Source organism: Rhipicephalus microplus, chromosome 1 (assembly GCF_043290135.1).
Source record: "Rhipicephalus microplus isolate Deutch F79 chromosome 1, USDA_Rmic, whole genome shotgun sequence".
NCBI classification, from domain to species: Eukaryota; Metazoa; Arthropoda; class Arachnida; order Ixodida; family Ixodidae; genus Rhipicephalus; species Rhipicephalus microplus.
This window is the reverse complement of record NC_134700.1, coordinates 237,262,323-237,279,223: the sequence shown is the minus strand read 5'-3', so window position 1 is coordinate 237,279,223 and position 16,901 is coordinate 237,262,323. Positions and strand designations below refer to the sequence as shown.

The following is a 16,901-nucleotide window of genomic DNA, read 5'->3' as shown; positions in this document are numbered from 1 at the left end:
GAACCACAGTGATACCGCGCCTGTCTTGAAAGTCGCTTATGCAGGCGCGTTCCAGTTGGCGAATGAACTATCTGCTTCGTAGTGTAGAAATAACCAAACATACAAGTGTTTTCTTCAATTCCTCATCTTGCGTGAGGCACCGTCTCAACATTACCTTGCAATACAAGGCCGGGCCCTGGTAGTTACGCCACCTCCGCAAGTTCGACTGCATGGTGACCAGAAATTCCAGTCAGACCACGCTTGATGAGATGAAGATGAGCTTGTCCTGGCTCTGCACATCTGCGTTGAAGTGCCGAAAAATTGTTTTGATTGGCCTCTCTGAGCTTGTCAAGTAGAAATATTTTGGAGTTGTCTCACGTGCTGCACTCGAGGACCACTTTTAAAGGCAGCGTTAAAGCAGCTACCAAACCGAAACTTATGTAAGGCTTCGCGTCAAGAACTAGTACCTCATTTTATTAGTTTTTTGTTTACCTATCTTAAAGAAGTGCCGCTTCTCCTATCACGAAGTTTTAAAGAATTGTAGCGAGTCGCACGTAAAACAAAGCGGATAAATTGAGAGGTATGTGTTTTATGCATTTCCCAGACAGTGCCCACGTTTCCCTTGTGCCTGTTATCCGCACAGAGTCGTTCTGAAAGTATGTCTGTCTACGTGCGGCCACAAACTCGCCGTTCCATTTTCCAAAAAAAAAAAACGCTCAGAATCTAACAATAACATTCACACTGAGCAATATGAAGGTCCCTTTGCCGTTTTCATTTTGCTGGTATGTTCTAAACGCGTTGACTCAAGGAGCAAGCAAAACCACAATGAAACAAAATCATATTCAGGAGAAGAGCACTGCTGGTGAAGTAACATAAATGTGCGGGAATCCCACCTGCTTAGCCTTCGAATGCTGCCAGCATGAGTTGTCCCCGATTATAGAGGCGTCTGGAAACTGTTCGTTTACGGTAAGTTAATTGCGTTTTAACCTACCACGTCCATTATCTCATTGCGTGGCAGGACTTAGTTAACCCTGACCATCAAAGGTTCCCTAACGGGCTCTCAAACGAAAAACAGAGTATCACTGTAGTTGATGTTTGAGACGGCACAGTTAGAGAAGCTTGGACAGAAAAGGACACATAAGCGCAACAATAAACATTTGTAGTTTTCCCACATCATTGACTCCAAGTTCATTGAGTTGTCTAGAAGTTGATTGAATGATTACGTAATGATCTTGGGGGCTTCCGATACTTCTTACAATCAGCACGGCAGCCACTAGACGTAAGAAATGAACGTCGGCAAGAATAGAGTATGCAACAGAATACGCTACTATCGACTGAGAAGATCAGATTTGTAATGTGGTGCCGAAGACGTCGACAAATACCAAGATGTATGTTACCCACATGTACCTCCTAAAAAGAAAAACTTCCGCATCGTTACAGATATTCAATTATACGCATTGTGCTAAAAACTTGTGCTCATGCTGCGGTGAATCGGGGCCGAAGTTAGATTTGGTTGTGGTACACTCGGTGGTTCGGTACAAACGTTCACACTAGCGGCATTTCCACAGAGTGGGTGCGTTGGTAAACCACTGTGAATTAAGTGATTCGCCAAAAAAGAAAGTGAAACAATAGATGAGGGACCTTACGAGCAATTTTTCTGGTCGCTATGAGTACCACGTGGGGTACTGACTTGTAAGAACTTGGGAATTCGAGGCATGTGTAAACTCCTAGAGATGCCGCAAATGTGTTCTAGAATATTTCTTCATCGTCATATAGCGATGTTTTCCTAGAGGCGATCAAGATACAGAGTGTGTGCAATCAGTGTAGAAAAAAAAAAGCCCCACTTGGGTTCACCTGCAACTTACCGAGAATTGTTGCTGGCCGATCGTTAACCAGGCTAGAAGTAACGATGGTGACCACGGCGTCCTCATTGCGCCTGGGTGAGAGCAAAAATGAAGCATTGTTACGTCTTTACAAAGTGTCTTGCGACCAATACACTTTCTCTCAATAAAACTGCGTACAACGTCAGCATTTTGGAAATGTTTTTAAACATTATTTAGGCTAATGTTTGCCGCGCAGACAGTCTAAAAGTATGTTAGTCATATAAGGGAGCAGATGCCGCTACGGGGGCATCCACTCTATCACATTACTCGCGCCCGTGAAAGAAGACGAGCATGACCAGCGCTGAAATTGAGCGAGTCTGTGTGGTTGACTGCCCTTGCAGGGCTCCTGCAGACCTTGCAGGGCTTGAATTCGAGATATCTAGAAAAGGCAAACGTGTTTGAAACATTGTTTACGACTTCAGGCTTTTAAGATATGACTTTCGGCTATTTAAGCTTTTCTGTCCTACAACAATGAGTTTTGTAGCATGAGCGGCACTGAGACGCAGATAAGGAAGATAATGTACAAGCGTGTTGAAACTCTTGCAGCAAGCTGGCTTCCGGTTATCAGAGGCGCCGACTTGCTGAAGGATGTAAACCGCTGACACTAAACTACTAAGCTTTCTAACTCCAATTTAGGCTTGCTATTCAATCCTGCATACTCGTCATGATTGTAAAATATGTGCCCACATTCCAGGTTCAACCCAAAAAAAAAAAAAAAGAGTTCTCGCAAAAACCTAGCTGTTGACTCGTGTTTATCGTAGCTTCTGATGCGTCAAGTTGCCTTCTACTACGGGCACTGAGGTGATGTTTTTTGACAGGGGGCCACCTAGTATGGAGGAATGATGAGAAAGACGCCGACTATGCAATAATGCAGGAAATGCGTTCTGGCTTGCTTGATGGGAGACTTGTTCAAATATAATTAAGAACATGTGATCTTGATTTCATTTTCAACGAGGCTGCTGTTGTAACTAAGACTGTAGTTAACTCAAGTACGTCAAGATGAAAAGGCAACGTACAACAGCCCCGTAACTATAGAGCGGGAAATTAACACAGCACTGTTTATTGTCGTAAGTTACTGTGACAACCCACAGTTGACAATATTACGATTCTCCCTTCTCAAGCAAGACAAGTGAGAATAATTAAATAATGGTTGTCCATGAACAAATATAGTGAACATAGCGATGCCTGAACAGCAATCTGTTCGTAACACAACTTGAAAAGTCGCACAAATTTAGTTCCGGGCGCATTCCGCGATGACTTTTCTTCACGAATGCCCTGAGCGCCAATCATTCATGGTTAGATCAGCTAGAGTCTGGTTTGGGCAATCTTACGAATAATGAAAATCCATAATCATGTTCATGACTGTGGTCATGATTATTATGATGCTGATTTGTTTATAATACCGTGTGTTGCAAATTAAAAGTTTGTATTCATACCACTTTTCATATGTCATAAAAAGTTTTGAAGCGTCAAATCGTATACTCTTGGTTGTTTAGCAACATAATTTTTCAACAAGCTGGCAACTAAATTTCAGATAAGGACAATTACTACAACCTGAGATTTCCGCCTCTGCGTTGGGGAGGCGTCGACAGAGCAATAAACAGGGCCGTAATCTTTAGCCTGGCTCGAAAACGTTTCCACTTTTTGTAGCAACCAGAATTCATGTTGCGCCCTGAGAGAATACGTAGCAGTAGACGCAGGTGACTTAGTGAGGTTGAAAAAGTAAGAAGAAAGTAACCCGAGACAAAAAAAAAATAATTGTAATCCGACAGCATTTTTGGAACAGAACCAGCAAATGACGAAAATTCGCGCCAAGCTAAACAAACCTGCGTACAATTAATGGGTAATGCGACCCTGATTATGGTGGTGCACCTAATTGGAGTCACAGTACCATTTCAGGGAAGCATTCCTGTTAAATGCAGACCATCCGCTAGCGACTGCTATTTTCGTCGCCGCCAAGTGAGGCCAAATAGAAGTTCTTTGTACATATGTAAATGTTTTCTCGTGGTCTCCAGAGGGCCATCTAACCATCTTGAACGAAACATCTGGAATTTCAAGGGCTGATTTCTCTTCATAAGCAACACGTTAACTAGAACTAGCAGCGTGTTCTAGTTAATCTAACCATCTTCCTCCCTAGAAGAAATTACAGAAAGGAAACAGCGCCACGAAAGGGAATGCAATACGACCAGGTAAAATACTACGCTGATAAAGAACAGGAAGCGACTACGAAATCGTATGTCGCATTTACGATGCAACGTTGACGTAGCTGCAAAGCCATAATTGGGAGTTAGACCACATGTCGAAACTACATCTACAATGCCCACGGCGCTCCATTTATAGAGGCGATGCCCGAGGTCACAGATATGCAGATACGAGTTACCAGAGAAGCAGCGGTACGTACGTATCAACGAGAACTCGGACGTGTGTCAACGGTGTGAATGAACGTTGCGCGTTATGGCTGAAGTAATGTCCCAGTTCACGGCGTAATTTCTTCTGAGCCTTTTAATGTGTACATTCACGCATATTCTATCAAGTGACTACCATTGTGAAGCTTCGAATAAGTAACAATATATAAATGCTCTATAAATTGATGTAACACACACACACACACATACAAAAAAGCGTTGATGTATCGTGAGCCGAACTACATAGAAAGTCGCTCAGGCGGAGCGATTGCCACCCAGGTCAGCCAGCTTGTGGCAAAATTAGCACCTCCTACCACCACCAGGTCGACACTTAATATCATTGGCGCCTTTAAATGGCACTATATCAGATGACCATGTCAATGATAAGATACCTCGAACACGTGTTAGATGTCATACTACGAAGATATTTCTTAAGCAAGCTCGCGCTAAAAAGCAGATTTTTTTCCCGCGTTGACCGCATATGCACGAAGTACTTCCAAAATCAGGTGAAAAATGGGGACCAGATTTATATTTTGTCTAGTGTTCAGATGGTTGTTAAATAAACACCCCCGACATAGAACTTACTGCTGAATAACAAAACGAAGTCTACTGAGCTAAATTAAAAAAAAAAAAAACTAGGCCGGTGACTATTACCCTTTGCAAGGCATGTTTTGAAAGCGTTTTGTGATAAGCACCGGGTTGTGGGCGAATGCATAAATTTTATAACGTCTATTAATCAACTTAGCTTGTTGAGCAAGTACAGAAATGGCGTGCACGTTTCTTCAGGTGAGCCTATATTGGTGGTTATTAATCAGGGTACCTTTCATACTCCTGTTTGTCAATTTTTATCTAATAACACTGGTAGTTTCTTTCCGAGTTTTAAATTATTTCGCTCATGTTGCGCTTAGTTTAAGCGGCGCTCAAAAAATTTGTGTAATTGCAATCGAAACAATAAACCGAGAATTGGGTGAGAAAATTTAATTTTGGACATCTTGCCATTATTGACATCGTAATGCATCTGTAACTTGCAAATTGACTGCACTAACATGGAACCCTCTTCTCCCTCTGTTCGCACAACCCTTGAGCTGTACACTTATGGCTTTACGTTGTAATGATCATTATCGTAGAAACGCCAACGTCAAATAAGATCGTTGACAGCAGGACCCACAGCACTCACTCCTTAAAATATTAAGCAAACTCGGCAAATGTGTTTTGCATTTTTTTTACTTTACACCAACCCCAGTTGAGGCCCGTGTCGTCGACTGAAATGTGGTCGCTCGCTATTACTAGCAGCCTTTTTTCCTCCGCGCTGACAATAACGAGGATCACGGAGACCCTGTAGAATCTAATTGGATTTTCTACGAAATACTTTTGTCCTCTTGGAGCGCAGAACTATGTCATATATCAGAGGGGAACGAGAGAAGGGAGCCCAAAGAAGCGAGGCGAGGAAGCCAGTCGTTCTTCAACTCTTACTGCGCTCAGAAAATGGGGAAGATTGAGGAAAAAATAAGCTATACATGTCCCTAGACGCAGAAGCGTAAGCGCACACGGCGGGAACTGGCTTGCGAGCAACACCCGGGAAACTCTCACGGGCACTTGACTTTTCGATTTCAGGACAGCGCAAATATCCGTCGCCGCTGTTTGCCCAGCGCAAACACGGTCAACGCGGAAAACGTCACGGCCATACGCGAAGGGTGAAGTGCGCCGGAGAATGACTGGGTTAGGAGCGTGGATTCTTATATAGATAAGGAGGAATCTCCTCTTCTCCACGCGGAAAGAAGAGGGGGGCCACTAACAATAAACCATCTACATCGACTGAAGAGCAATCGAGTTTCCTAATGCCGTCACGACGATACGCTGGGATAAGCAGCTAGCACACAAACGCGCACCGAGAAATCACTGGCGCGGGGCGGTGGAAAATAAAAAAAAAAATCAGTGCCCCGCATTCGACGAAATCAGTTCATTTTACCCAGAACGAAGTTTCGTATTTCAAGTTGACAGACGTCATTTTTTGAACTGAAGTGGTTTAAGTGGCGCTAGCTTGTATCTCGTAAATGAGGCTGCATTCATGCAAAGCGAATGTTAACAAAAGTAACGAGTGGTTACAAAACAAACGCAGACATTACAGCAAGACCCATATTCGCTTTGTCATATTTCCGTAGATATTCGGTTCTATCTAAAAAACCTCTGCAGCGCGTCAGTACACCTCGAGTTACACAATACCAACTGTCAAAAATGCAACCACGATGTCAACGTCAGCAAATGCATGTGGCCACAGGACAGCAACCGAAGACGTAACTGCAGCTGCCGTTCATAACATGGCGCCCATGACGTTTTATAGGATCCTGCAAGCATTTTGGATGAGAATGCGCAAAAGGATTGGCTCTGTTAAATATTGAATGAACGATGAAGATAGTCACTTTCATCATTAGGGGATTAGACCGGCATTCGGAATACAAAAGAGATCAATCGGGTGGGCTTGGCCATGGGCGTGGCTGCTAGTCCTTTCTTCAACAGGCTCTATGCTTTCTATTTTGATGAAGACTTGCACTATAGTGTATAATTTTCATTAAAGTGAAGTAAGTATTTTTCGGCCTACGCAGATTTATGTTCGAACAGGACTGATAGGGCTATGGGTGAGCTGAAACTGATGCATACTCATCCTAGAAAAGAGCGTACCGACGACACGAGGTCTAACACAACTGATAAAGTGGATAGCATTTCTGACGAAAAAGTAAAAAGAGTATCATCGTACCACAAGACCCCGAATAGCCTGACGGAGGAATCGACAGCGGCTGTGGGGTGGCGTAGTGAGGTTAGGCTGTGTGGATAATAATATTGCTATGGTATGAGCAGGGCTGTAGTATGTGCCGGGTAGGTAGAGGAAGACGACGTTGTCTGGTGCGGCCTGAGGACTCCATCTTTACCGCGACTGCCGAACTTGATCCTCACCCTGTAAATAAATCCACTTATCCTTTAATTCAACCGCAACAGTTTTGTGGTGGAGGCGCTGGGTGATCAACCAAGCAACACAACGCTTCAAGCGCCTGATCTACGACGAAGCCGCCGTCTTGTTGGACTGCCCCCGTTACCACTGGCAGCTGAGATGTCTCACGGCGAAGAAGGAAACCGGATGCCTGCAGCCGCAGACCTACCAGTCCCAGCAGCACCGCTAGTACCAGGTTCGCGTGCGGCTGGTCCCTGGTTGCGTCAGGATCTGATAGTGCCTCGCACATTCGGTGGCAAATCTGGCGAGGACGTGGACGCCTGGCTCACATACTACAAACGGGTGAGAAAATACTACCAGTGGGACGCGGCGACCCAGCTGACCAATGTAGTATTTTTCTTAACGGACACAGCACTCGTGTGGTACGAGAACCACGAAGATGCCCTCACGTCATGGGATCGCTTCGTTTCCGAAATAAGAGCGTGCTTCGGAGACTCCGTAGCTATGAGAAAGCAGGCCGAACAAACGTTACTGCAGAGAGCTCAGATCGCAAGAGAGACGTGCACGACCTATGTCGAGGCAATCTTGAAGCTCTGCAAGATTGTCAGCCCTTCTATGTCAGAGGAAGACAAAGGTGGCCACCTGTTGAAGGGCATTGTCGAGGACGTGTATCAGTTTCTCATCAGCAAAGACAGCCTTGCTACGGTAACCGACGTCATAAACCACTGTCGCACACTCGAGACCCTGAAGATGCGACGTATAACCCCGAAGTTCGGTCGCCTACCGAATGTAACCACCGTGGCAAGTGTTGACCAATACACGCCGCTTGATATCGCATCGACAATACCCCAGATTGTTCGAGAAGAGCTCACTCGACACGCTCGCCGGACGCTGTACGAAGCTACACCCGCACCGCCTCCCTCTCGCCCTCCCGTGTCAAATGCCGCAGCAGGCATCGATGACTGCAGCTACAGGCCACCCTCACCACCGACGTCACAGCGCAATAACTACCCGCTGCCGAGGTACAAAGACCGCTTCAGTTACCCCCATCAGCCAGCCAACACCTATTACGACCCGAAGGAAGATGTACCTGTACCACCACCACGTCAGCGCAATGCCTTCCAGGAGTACAATGCATGCCGCCAAGCTCCTGTGTGCTACCGTTGCGGTATTTCCGGGCATATAGCTCGGTTCTGTCGTCGACAGAAAGGGCCGACATCCCGATATCAATCCCCATCGGAGTTTCCGCCAGCGGGCACTGGTCACAACAACGGTCATTGCCCCGCCTATTACAGGCGGGGAAATCACCGTGGCGGTTCTCCCGCTTCTGACCGTAGTTTGACGCCTCCATCTGGCCGACTGCATCGTTCCCCTTCGCCGGGACGACGCCTGTCATCACCGCCACCGCCGGGAAACTAGCCAGTGCGACCAATGGAGGTGAGGTCGCACGATAGGATTTGCCTCAGATGCCTCCGCCAGTTATAATGTCGAAGAACAAGATACGTGTGGAATTAGATGGCTTTTGTACAAGTGCTTTGGTGGACACTAGTGCTATGATATCAGTTATGAGTCTTTCTTTCAAAAGTCGCATTGGCCGCAAAGTTATGTTTTCTTGGGGCGAATCAACAAGGTTTCGTGGTGTTGGTGGGGAAGTACTTCATCCTGTCGGAGTTTGTGCCATCAATGTATTATTGGCAGGAAAGGTGTTCTCAACAGAGTTTCTTGTTCTGCAACGTTGTACCCACGATGTGATTCTCAGTCTTGACTTCCTCCAAGGATGTGGCGTTTTCGTCGATTGTGGAAGCGGTGAACTTTCCGTCAGCGGTGACATTGTTCCTGCCCTCGTCGATGAGGCGCCGCAGGCCGCGAAGGACGCTCTGTTTCCGACGAGCTGACAGTGCCGCCATGGTCAATGAGGTCAGTTGCGGTGTTCACCCCAGAATCTGCCTCATCTTTTGACGCCATCGTTGAACCTGCCATCGTTCAATGTGCTAAGAAAGGCATACTCGTCCCTCGTTGTTTGGTATCTGTTGATGAAGTAGCAACCTTTCTGTGGGCACTGAACTGTTCGCCAATGCCGGTTGTGCTCCCTCGAGGAATGAAGCTTGGCGTCTTCGATGATTCCACTGAAGGTTCTGTAGCGGTCGTTAACAACAATGAAAGCGAGAAAGGTACAGTCTCTGGCAAGCGCAGTTGTTCTTACGAGTCGCAGATCCTAGGCATGATTAGCGCCACTTTGCGGTCACACGAGCAGCAGACGTTACACCATCTGTTGAGGCGACATGCTTCTGTGTTTGACTTTTGCCAAGAGGAGAAGCCACTACCTTTAGCATGTTCTCGCGCTCACCATAAGATTGACACCAGCACTGCTTATCCGATCCGACAAAAGCCTTACCGAGTGTCGTCATCAGAACGAAAAGTTATTGCCAACCAGGTTCAGGAAATGCTGAAGAAGGGTGTCATTGAAGAGTCGTGTAGCCCGTGGGCATCACCAGTCATCTTGGTTAAGAAGAAAGATGGTGCCTGGCGGTTCTGCGTTAATAACAGAAGACTTAACCCCGTGAACAAAAAAGATGTATATCCGCTGACTAGGATTGACGATGTTATAGACTGCTTACACTCGGCTTCGCACTTTTCTTCAATGGACCTACAATCAGGATATTGGCAGATACCTATGCACCCTTCAGACAAGGAGAAGACCACATTCGTGACGCCTGATGGACTGTACCAATTCAATGTGATGCCGTTTGGGCTTTGCAACGCCCCCGCCGCTTTTGAAAGGTTTATGGACTCTGTCCTTCGTGGTATTAAATGGGGGGGGGGGGTAAACAACAAAAGGGAAGGCAGGGAGGTTAACCAGGCACATGCCCGGTTTGCTACCCTACGCTGGGGGAATAGGAAGGGGGCATAAAGATGAGAGAGAGAGAGGAAAGAGAAGGGAAAGAGAGAGAGAGCAAAAAAGGAGGATTGTCAGTCAATCGGCTGGCGCGTATGCAGCGGTGGCACTACACAAAAGTTAAAGGTGGTCACATAGGCCTGTAGTCCTCAAAAAGCACAAGACAGCTTTGACTGCTTTTCGAGCCGACGAAAGGCGATGACGGTGTTCAAGTAGCATCTGCACAGAGAGTGGCCGATCGTCCAATTGTCGCAATGCGTCCGAAAGCTTCTGTCTTTCAGAGGCAAATCGAGGGCAATGACATATCAGATGGTCGATGTCTTCTTTGGTGCAGCAGACGTCACATTCTGCATTGTCGGTCAATCCGATGAGGGTTCTATATGCTTTTGTGAAGGCAACCCCAAACATAGGCGACAAAAAAGTGAAGCTTCACGTCGACGAAGTCCGGATGGAGGTCGAAGATCTAGTCGAGGGTTTATTTGGTATAGTCTCGTATGTCTTATGCTTGGGGTGTTCCACTCCCGCAGCCTCAGACTACGTGCCAGGTGACGAAGTTGATTTGCAGCGTCAGTCCTTGACAAAGGAATCAGAAGGGTGTGTTCTTCTTGGTGCGATGTGCGAGCCGCGTTGTCTGCGGAATCATTGCCACTGATCCCACAATGGCCAGGAAGCCACTGAAACGTGACCTCGTGGCCTGTTTCTGTGATGTGGTGAACGAGCTTGACAACTTCGTAAGTTAATTGTTCATGGCAACCTCGTCGAAGGACTGACTGCATGTTCTGTAGGGCTGGTTTTAAGTCGGAAAACACAGCCCATTTACTAGGTCTTTGGGATTTGATGTACTCTATGGCGCCACGCAAAGCCGCAAGTTCTGCCGCTGTGGACGTAGTGGCATGTGACAGTTTGATTCGCAGAGTGATTCCTCTAGCTGGAATCACCACCGCACCACCAGAACCAGACGCTGTGGTTGAACCATCAGTGTATATGTGCACGTGGTTGTACATTTCGTGCAGATGGCTCAAGCTCAATTGTTTTAGGGCTGATGAAGGCAAATTTGATTTTTTCTGTATTTTTTCTGTAGGTACGTACGCATCGTTTCAATGGTGATGTGCGTCATGATCGAGTAGTCCTGTGCAATGGCAATTGTTTCAGCTGTCGATGCGCAGCGGGGTAAACCAAGGCATATCCTAAGCGCTTGGGCTTGAATATTTTGGATTGCGCGCAGGTTCGTTTTGCATGTGTTAGATATAACAGGTAGGCTATACCACAGGAATTCAGTAAATAATACCTTGTACAGCCGTAACATAGACTCGACAGACATTCCCCAACTTTTCCCAGCAAGAAACCTGAATAAGTGACAAATGGCAGTCAGCCGCTTTTCACGTAGTTTACGTGGGGTGTCCAAGACAGGTTTCGGTCGATTACGACTCCCAAGAACCTGTGACTCCGGCTGCATGACACCAACTGCCCGTTAATTGATATGCCGTAAGCGGACATTGGTTTTCTGGTGAAGGCCACGACTGCACACTTCTCACTTGCGATTTCAAGCCCTTGTTTGCGTAAGTGGTACGATGTCACTGATGCTGCCTTCTGAAGTCGAGCGCGAAGTTGAAATCGAGTCACACCTGATGTCCACACACAGATGTCATCAGCATAAATGGAAAGTCGTACACTGCTTGGTTGCTTGCCAACTAGTTCAATGAGTGTTAGGTTGAACAGCGTCGGGCTTAGCACTCCGCCTTGCGGGACTCCTCGGCTGCAGTAATGCTCGGGTGTCGGGCCATTCTCTGTCTGTACGTGAAATGATCTATTCTTTAGGTAGCTCTGAACCCACGTATATATTCTGCCACCGAGTCCCACTCCTAGTGCGCTGAGAATGGCTTCGTGGGTGACATTGTCGTAGGCCCCTTTAACGTCAAGAAATAGAGCAGCAGATAACCGCTTGCAGGCCTTCTGGTGTTCTACATATGTCACCAAGTCAACTACATTGTCAATTGACGAGCGGCCTCGTCTGAACCCGGACATGGCATCTGGATATATTTCGTAGAATTCTAAGTACCATTCCAGACGCGTTAAAATCATCCTTTCCATAACTTTTCCCACACAGCTCGCGAGGGCAATCGGGCGGTAAGAGGAAATGTCCAAGGGTGACTTGCCGGCTTTGAGAAGTGGAATCAGGCGACTTGACTTCCATTCCTGTGGAACCATGCCAGTTTGCCAGGAGTCGTTGTACAGCTGCAAGAGTGCCTGCCGAGCTTGATCTCCTAGGTGACAAGGAGAGTGGTAAGTAATGCCGTCAGGTCCTGGCGCTGAAGAACGTCTACACAAAGCAAGCGCAGCCTTTAGTTCGTCCATTGAAAACGAAATCTCCATTCGGGGATCACGTGAGGACACAGAAAAGTCGGGCGTCTTTGTCCCAGTTGAATTTGAGCCGCAGGCGATCCTTCGACAGAAGGAATCTGCGACATCAATCTCTTCGCAGCATAAGTGAAGTGCCAGAGATTTTAATGGGTAGCGCTGAGCAATGGTTGTACGAAGACCCCGGACAGTTCTCCAGATTAGTGACAGAGGCTTGCTGGGATGCAAAGACTCGCAAAAAGATACCCATCGTTGCTTGGCCAACTTGTTCATGTGACGCTGTATTTTCTTTCGTGTGCGTCTGGCCACTCTCAGATCATCAAGTGACCTCGTGCGTCTATAACGTCGTTCTGCACGACGACGAATCGCTCGGAGTTTCTCGAGATCAATGTCCATATCAGTGCGAGATGAGCTCACCGGAAGCGAACGCGCCGTTGACTGTAGCGCACTCTTTATTGCGTCCTCTAGGTTGAAAGGTGAGGCGCCAACATAGTCTTCCATGATGAACTTGTATTTTTGCCAATCGGTGCACTGGACGGCTCTGGAGGACTTGAGACTTGGAAAGCCGTCAATTTTCAGGTATATTGGGATGTGGTCACTACCCCTTGTTTCCAAATCCGAAAACCAGTGCACTCAGCGTGTGAACGAGCGTGAGACGAAAGTGAGGTCCAGGCAACTGCTATAGGCCGATCCACGCAGATAAGTAGGGCTGCCATCATTCACGAGGATAAGTTCACATTCAGAAGCGAAAGACACTAACTGTCTACCTCTAGTGTTGACCCTGGAGCTTCCCCATAAGTAGTGGTGGGCATTTAAGTCACCAGTTATCACCCATGGCTGGAGAGTTGAATTCGAAATTCCGCGCAAGCGCTCTCGGTCTAGACGACTTGATGAATGTAAGTAGGCTCCGATGATGGTGAATGTGGTCTTCTTGTTTTTACTGTTAGGCAAACGTATTGGTTTTCTTCGTCAGGGTGTACAGGGTGATGAACATAAGTGAAGTCACGCCGTATGAACACAACGACCTTGCTACGTTCTCCATGGGTAGAAGACATAAAGCACTCATATCCAGACAGTCTCATCTGGGCGGACAGGTTCGGTTCACAAATCACAATTATGGAGAACTGGTTTGTGAATACATATTGCCGGAACTCGGACATACGCGCCCTAAGTCCTCTGGCATTCCACTGAAGGACAGATGCGTTCTTGACCTCCTCGCGAAAGGATAATATGTTGCGGGCCATCGTTTTACCTTAGAGCTGCAAGCACCGGACTCAAAGTGTCCAGCACTTGGAGTGCGCTCTGCGCTGATGGGGTGTTCATGTTGCTTAGGAGCATGCACATTGCGCTCATAAGGGTCTGCAAAATGTTGATGACCTGGCGATCCTCAGTTGTCTTTTCATCAGTGGTTCGTGATGGTATCGAGGTTGGCGGCGATCGATGCACCTCTGAAACAGGCAGTGTTCGTGGAAGTGATGGCCACTCTTCACGATGTGGGAGTCTTGACCCCGATTCTGTTTTCGGTGTATCCGTCTTCGCAGAGCTTGACGATGGGGGGCCAGTTCTTGCTTGAAATGACAGGTCTCTATCGGCAGATGCCACGTTGCGTGATGATCTTCTGTGGTGACGCCGACGTCGCCTGACAGCAGCAGCGGCTTCTCTGTGCGTTGAATTGTCGCGCACCATGCGTTTCAGCACCGCGCGTTCATTTCTCACTCGTGGGCAATCTTTAGACGACGCTTTATGAGCGCCGTGGCAATTGGAGCATTTGAACGCAGTTGCGTGGCAGGTGTCTTCTGAATGAGGTTCGGCACACCGCGGGCACACGACATTGCTGGTACATACTCCTTTGACATGTCCCATCTTGAAGCAACTGAAGCATTGTAGGGGCTTCGGTATGTATGGACGGACCTGATGGCGAACGTGGCCAACTTTGACGTGTGGGGGAAGACTGTCTCCCTCAAAAACAATCTTCAGGCATCGTGACTGACCAAGCCTTGTGATGTGCTTGATGAGGATGTCTGTAGTTGGCTTTATGAAGATTGGGAAATCGTCAGCGGGAATGGAAATGTCCACGTCATAAATGACGCCAACACTGCCCTTACAGTCAGTGGGGATCACTGATTTAACTGTCACTCTGTCGATTTCCGAGATGTTCTGCAGGCTTTGCAGCGAACTACGGTGTAGAACATCAACTGCCAGAATATTCTTCCGTGAGTTGATCCTGACGTCTTTAATTTCATTTGGAGCGAGTCCTTCGAGGTATGCAGAGAGGACTTGCCTGTTAAGCCGCCGTAGGTTGGCTGAACGGTCCACAGCCATGAAGAGTATATTGTGTGGCCAACGTTGTGCGGTTGCCTGCACGGTGGATATACTCGTCATCGACGATGTTCGTAGCAGCCTTCATTTTGCATTGCGGCTCATGACGACTGTGTAGTCGTCATGACTCGAAACCGTCGGGATAGAGCTCCGTTGCCTCGCTGTCTGTGCCACTTGAGGTGGTCCCACGTTTCCTAGCCGCTGCCAGACGTAGCGGTTGTCCACCTCGAAAATCCTGAGAGGCTTATTCATCCATTCTCGCAAGGAGGGAGCAGCAGCTCCCAGAATTTGCGGTAAAACAAATAGAAAATTTGAGACAAGGGTACAAGCGTTCTATGAAATAGACACTTCGTCGTCGTCTCGGTATTAAATGGGAGGTGTGCTTATGCTACCTGGATGACGTCGTCATTTTTGGGCGTACCTTTGAAGAGCACAACGTCTGTTTAAGCCTTGTTTTAGACTGTGTCGGAAAGGCTGGCTTGATTTTGAACTCTAAGAAGTGCCGGTTTGGTGAACGACAAGCTTTAGTCCTCGGTCACCTAGTTGACAAAGAGGGTGTCAGGTCGGATCTTCACAAAATCGAAGCAGTCGGCACATTCAAACCACCCCAGACACTGAAGGAACTTCACAGCTTTTTGGGCCCATGTTCCTGCTTTCGCCGCTTTGTGCCCCGATTCGCGGACGTAGTACACCCACTGACGAGCTTGTTGCAAAAAGACAGTCTATTCGAATGGATACCTGATTGTGATGCCGCATTTTCTGAACTGAAACTTCTACTTACATCTGAGCCTATTCTTCGTCATTTCAATCCTTCTGCTCCTACAGAAGTTCACAGTGACACAAGTCGTATCGGCATCGGAGGTGTGCTTGTTCAGCGCCATGATAATGCAGAGCATGTTGTTGCTTATACGAGTCGATTTCTAAGCAAGGCTGAAATGAATTATACGGTGACAGAGCACGAATGTTTAGAGGCTGTATTCGCCATTCAGAAGTTTCGATGTTACCTCTACGGTCGTTCATTCACGATTGTGACAGACCATCATTCATTATGTTGGCTTGTTACCCTCCGAGACCCTTCTGGCCGCCTTGCTCGATGGGCTTAAGCCTTCAAGAAATGGACTTCAGCATTTCGTACAGAAGTGCACGACGTCATTCGGACGCTGATTGCCTTTTTGCCTGCCTATGACCATGACGGAGGACAGTGCAGATACCCTCGACATCTGTTTTGCTGCGGTCTCTCACACGTTTCCTGACGCCAATATCTTCAAACGAGAACAATTGAATGATTTATCTTTAGACCCTTTGTTCGTTGACGCTCGGAATCTCAAAGGCAGTGGTCGCTTTCGCATTCGTGATGGACTGTTGTGCAAAACGAATTACTCAGCAACCGGCGCACGTTATTTACCGGCTGTACCTCAAAGTCTTCGATGCGACGTTCTCCGTACTATGCACGATGATCCAACGTCAGGACACCTTGGGTTCATTCACACCCTGCATCGAGTGCAGCAGCGTGTTTACTTGCCTCGAATGCGATACTTTACGAAACAATACGTCTCGAGCTGCGAGAACTGCCAGCGTCACAAACGACCTACCAGTGCACCACACGGCCTTCATCCCGTAGAACCGCCTACTACGCCTTTCTAGCAAGTGGGCATTGACCTATTGGGCCCGTTTCGGCGATCTTCGAACAACAACCGCTGTATAATAGTGTGCGTCGACCACCTTACCAAATACGCCGAAACCGCTGGGATACCATCTTCTACAGCTGATGGCGTCGCTGCCTTTTTGTTACGCTCCGTTGTTCTTCGCCATGGTCCACCTCAAGTAATCATCAGTGATCGTGGTCGCCAATTCATCGTGGACGCTGTGGAAGAATCGCTTCGCCTCTGCACTTCACAGTTCAGACATTCGACACCATACCATCTCCAGACGAGTGGTCTTGTAGAACGCACCAATCAAACTCTTACTAGCATTCTCGCTATGTACATCGCATCCTATCACAAAAATTGGGATGAGATCTTACCATTTATTACTTACGCATACAATACAGCCAAGCACGAGACCACGGACTTCACGCCCTTCTGCCTGCTCTACGCTCGATCACCACGCAGCTC

At 47.4% G+C, this 16,901-nt stretch overlaps 1 protein-coding gene across 5 annotated transcripts in view; it reads right to left on the bottom strand.

Moving 5' to 3' along the window:
• LOC119159497 (ADAMTS-like protein 5) overlaps nt 1-16,901 on the bottom strand; it is a 167,547-nt gene that overhangs the window by 17,082 nt on the left and 133,564 nt on the right. For 3 of the 5 annotated variants that reach the window (XM_075891650.1, XM_037412275.2, XM_037412276.2), the window contains 2 exons: nt 1,845-1,915; nt 155-279 (listed from right to left, as the gene is read on the bottom strand). In XM_075891650.1, coding sequence (XP_075747765.1) covers nt 155-279; nt 1,845-1,910 — 191 coding nt within the window. In that variant the 5' untranslated portion in view covers nt 1,911-1,915. Of the gene's footprint in view, nt 1-154; nt 280-1,844; nt 1,916-2,000; nt 2,020-2,129; nt 2,198-16,901 lie in introns of those variants that run through there. The other 2 variants (XM_075891651.1, XM_075891652.1) reach the window with 2 other exon arrangements.